Source organism: Aplysia californica, unplaced genomic scaffold (genome assembly GCF_000002075.1).
Source record: "Aplysia californica isolate F4 #8 unplaced genomic scaffold, AplCal3.0 scaffold00186, whole genome shotgun sequence".
Taxonomy (NCBI): Eukaryota; Metazoa; Mollusca; class Gastropoda; order Aplysiida; family Aplysiidae; genus Aplysia; species Aplysia californica.
The window spans coordinates 585,421-590,276 of NW_004797456.1; the positions used below are offsets into that span (position 1 = coordinate 585,421).

The window sequence follows — 4,856 nt, forward strand, 5'->3', positions numbered from 1 at the left end:
TTTTTATATTCTTCAAATTTTACTTTTAAGAATTAGAAGATGAATGTCATTACATTATCTCATCTAGCAAGGTTGTTGGAAGGGCCTACGTGTATTCTCTCTCCATATCGCAACCAGGAAACGGAAAGGGATTGGCTAAGTTGGCGGACGATGGTATGGAAAACAGAACGCTTTTTGAGGCACGCTCTTCGGCTCTATCGAGTAGATCTAGGTCAAAACTTATAATAAAAATAAGAGATTCTTGGCTTTGACAAATTACCCTGAAGGGACTGACAATGGAGTTAATTTGATTCAGTTGGGGACATCCACATTTTGTTTCCTCACGGAGGAAGACAAACTACCATTTATAGATAGAATAATACGACAAACTGAACTTGCGCTCGATCTTGGAAAACAAATTGGTTTGATTTTGAAAGTCACAGTCCAATTTAGAAAGTTGAATTCGGTCGAATTGTGCCAAAATGGCAGCTTTTGCCCCAACTTTGAAGGACAATCCGGATGGCCCTGCCTGAATCAAATAAATTCGATTGACATTGTGCACTCTGAATAGCTGGCTCTTTCCATATGGTGGAAGTGTCCGACTATTTTGATAAATTAAAAGCTCGCCTGTTCATGGTTCTTCATTTATACAGCGTTGTGACTGTGCTGTCTCATAGTTTCAATTTTCAATACACCATTATTCTATATAAATCATAATGCCAATGCCGTGTCATAAATATTCACTGGGAGCTCTCATTGTATAGAGGTTACGGTGTTTGCATCTCATTCAATAAGTCCCGGGTTCGAAACCTGAAAAAAAGCAATGGAAAATGTTCTTCTCTAAAATTTTCTCCTTTCACTTGGTTTCCTGCGCTCTATCCATGTTCTATCATCTGCTTTCGTCTCCACTTTCTGCCCCCGTCCTCACTCCTCTCTTCCACCCTCTTCTGGGCTCCTGGCACTTTCTGCAGGCATTCTGCTTCTACTCCTTGATTCCGTCTTACTGCTGTCTTTCAGCCACACTCATGATCTTACTAAGGTAGGTAAGATTTAACACCTAGCCCTCTCGGATAAGGACGAAAAATCTCGGAGGTCCTGTGTTCAAGTTGTGCATGTGAAAGATCCCTTGGTGCTTCAAAAATCGATAAAAATCGGCCGCCATCCGGGCAAAATTCAAAATTAATTAATTCCTGTCTAACACAAAATGTTTAATGTGTCCCGCGTGCTCGTACATGTATGACCTGTTTATGTAGTTGAGAGCGCCGTGAAGCCCTAACCAGAAAAAAAAACAAAGCATTCACTACTCTAAAGCCTCTGGTTCTGACATTGTATATAAAACAAACTATGCCATTCTGACATGTAGCCTACACCCATACGCCTATTCGATTATTTTTAATGCAATCATTTCTCACGACTTACCGACTAAGAAAAACCAAAATAACAAAGAACTGAGAACTGAACAGCAAAAGCGTGGCAACAACAAGAATTTAGCTTTTTCTTTCACAACGAGACCTAGTTTGCCACCTTTGATAATACCCATTACGCCTGATTTGTATTTTAAAAGTTTGCATGGCAATGAAAAAGAAACCAATTTGTGCTGAATGTGCGCTTTATACTTTGGCGTCTTAGCAATATGACTTCAAATTCAAAGTGTTCCTAAGCCGATCAGGCGTAGAACTATACTGTCACCCGTTACCTTTCTAGTTACCTTCCATATTATTAATCTATGAAAATGAACGGCGATAGGTCGCATTCGTCCTACGTCTCTGAATCATCTGTTGTATGACTATTATTGAGTCATGATGAAGGTGGATATATACTACTCTATTTGGCCCAGCAAATGCCAATATGGTTAGTAACTAATGAATTTTTGACATGATGAAAAGAAAACTATGAATTTGGGTTTGGTTAATCGTTGAGTTTAATGGGTGCACCAATGAGTACAATAGCTACGTGTGTGTGTGATTTTGGCATTTCCTGATTCGTCCCCGAAGTTCTTGAGTAGATTGTTCAAGGCATATCTAGTCTCGTTTTGACACAGCCTTCTTTTCCGATATTTATGACAGTCATACAAAAAAACAACAACTGGGACTTGTTTTTGAGCCATCTTAAAGCATTGAAATTGCAGTTGGTGGTGATTTTGTTGTATTTTTGGAAGGGATAAGATAACAAAACAGGAGTTCTGACTTTCAAAAACTTGGATTTAGTACAAACTGATCCTGAGTTATATTTTTCCTTCAGCAAAGGTATCAATACAGGTTTTTTTTTTATACGGAGATGAGATCAGTATCGTGGAAGAAGCTGAATGATCCCGATAGCTGTGGCGAAGAGGGTCAGAGCCAGGACGACGTCAATGCGGGTGTCAAAGTCAGAGTAGAATGAGGAGGACGTGGCGTTGGAGGACAGGCTGCTCCTGTAAAGACAAGCGAACAAGAATTTAAATATCAGGCGAATAGAGTTACGACACAACATATATAAAAACGAAAATTAAAACTGGTAGGGATAGTTTTAAGTTTTCTAAATTTTAGTCAGAGTTTTACGACACGTGCAACACAATGAGGTCACATATAAAAACCGAAGATTAGAGGTGTTACAAAAGAGTGACAAACACATAAAAGAAGGAGGAGAGATAAGGACGATAGATGTTTGACAGCAAAAGAGGAGTAAAACACCCCAGATCATCTGCCAACCACCCACACAGGGGTGCTTTAAATATAAGTATTACCCTTTACAGAACTGGTCAAACACAGTTACAAAGTGTTTTAAAAAAAAATATAGAAATGCCCTCATCGGATCTTAAGTCTGGTATTTCTTTCTGAGAGTAGGCTGTCAACATTAATAAGGAGGATTCATAACCAAGGTCTTCCTTATAAAGCTTATGGGGTACATACTGCCTTCATAATATACACGTCAAATTTTGTGTGAAAAACTATTGTGATGTAGCAAAAAACTACATGTTGACAAATACATTAGCCAAACAGAATGCTTAAAACCATATCTTTCAGGTTAACTTCCACCTTTACAATTGAGAGGAAAGAACAGAAAAGAAATCAACTTCATCTTTGTTTACCAAAATAATATTTTTTTTCTTTTTAAATATGTTTCACAATGAAACTGATGCAACAACATTTCAATTGATAAAATCTGCTATAATAGTTCGCTACTGCCGTTCATATGTGCACCGAACTGACTTTGATCTAGGTCAATGTGCTTTTCATAAGGACACTAACCAGTTGTTATCTAATGTTAATTGTCGTTTTACCTACATTGTAAGTAAAACTTGACATTCATTATGAGCTTGCTTATCCTATCTGCCATTGAAGCAATTGGCATCTTACTGACGGATGATACACTCGTTTCTCCGTCCCGATGTTTTTACAGCCGAGTATGCCAAATAAAATATATGTTCTTATCACACATAGAGCCTCACCTTAGTCCAACATTGTGTTCCTGGGAAAGACACTTTACACGAATTTTCCAACTTAGCTAGGTCCGATATTGGAGAAGGACATTAAACTCGGAGGTCCTGCCTCTTAAATGATCATAAATTTTTGCAATGAGCATTAACCCTATACGATTTCGCACAAGGCTCTACGCTGTTGCATGCAGAAGGACCGGATTCGATTCCCGTGTGAGTAGAAGTTTTACCGAGTATCATGGTCTTTATTTGTAGTTTTAGTAAGAGTTTTGGGACACTTGCAACACAATACGGACATACAAGTGCAAAGAGATTAGAGACGTAACAAAAGACTAACAAACATAAAAATGAAGGAAGGAGTAAACCACACCCAGGACCCGTCAACCACTCGCCACGTCTATCTGCCTGGACATTGTAACTCTTTCAGCCTGTGTTAGTCCTAGCAGGCAGGGGTGAAGCCGGCATTCTATTTGATTTAAATTGTTCTTCTTTTTATTTGTGATCTAGATTTCAATTTAATCTTTTTTTCCGGTGTTAACATCAGGCAATCTATACTCCACCTAAATTAACATTCTTTTCCTAACCGAGTTAGTCCCCTTGGTAGAAACGACCGGAAAACGCTTGTCAACAAACTCTTGTCCCCACCTTTTAGAACTGTTGGAACGCCTTTTCCTCTTTCGCGACGATCCCTGCTCGGATTCTCTGCTCTGGGTATCCATGGTGCGGGTTGCAGACTTGTCCACTGACCAACAATCTCCAGAACTAAAGTAAAAAGATAATCTTTACTCCATCCGGCAACGTGGTATTAGTGGGTCACTGCAGAGGAATTAGCTGCGGCTGCCTCACGCTCAGCGACGTCTTGCTAGTTTGATGTGCGGTTTTAGATGTGTTCACTTTTAATCCAAAATGGTGCACCAGAAATCGATCACGCACCAATTCGTATTTTTCCATTGTTGTGAACACTTTTTCCAGACCAAAATAATTATCAATTTTGACGATTCAAATGAAACATAACAAAATTCATTCAACTAATAGTCAAACCAAATTAAACTTAGAAAATTGAAATCCCAAAACAGACAGAGCAAATTAATGTAGATTAACACACGGAAGGTCAAATATCAATATGGCGATACTCTAAATTTAACAATAGAGAGTTCAAATTCATCAAAGACAATCTTCCACTGTGGCCACTATTGGAGAGTAGGATATGCTCTGCTTTGTGGCAATATATCGACCTTGTTGTGTGGTTAATAAATAAGTGAGTGAATGGATGAGAGAGGGCAAACAAAAGCGACACACACACACACACACACACACACACACACAAACACACACACACACACACATTAATACTGGCACACATACAAACACACACACACAGACACACACACACACACACACACACACACACACACACATCTTCTCGCACATATAGACGCACATTAATAGATGAAATGAG

General features: G+C 38.9%; 1 protein-coding gene across 1 annotated transcript; it reads right to left on the reverse strand.

Annotated features, from left to right (window-relative positions):
- Positions 1-1,876: 1,876 nt before the first annotated feature.
- On the reverse strand, positions 1,877-4,159 carry LOC101846137 (protein FAM133; the record flags this gene model as incomplete). Its single annotated transcript, XM_013082640.1, is given in 2 exon segments — positions 1,877-2,392; positions 4,043-4,159. Coding segments are annotated over 2 exon segments (247 nt in total), but the record flags the coding sequence as incomplete, so codon positions are not given.
- Between the last annotated feature and the right edge of the window lie 697 nt (positions 4,160-4,856).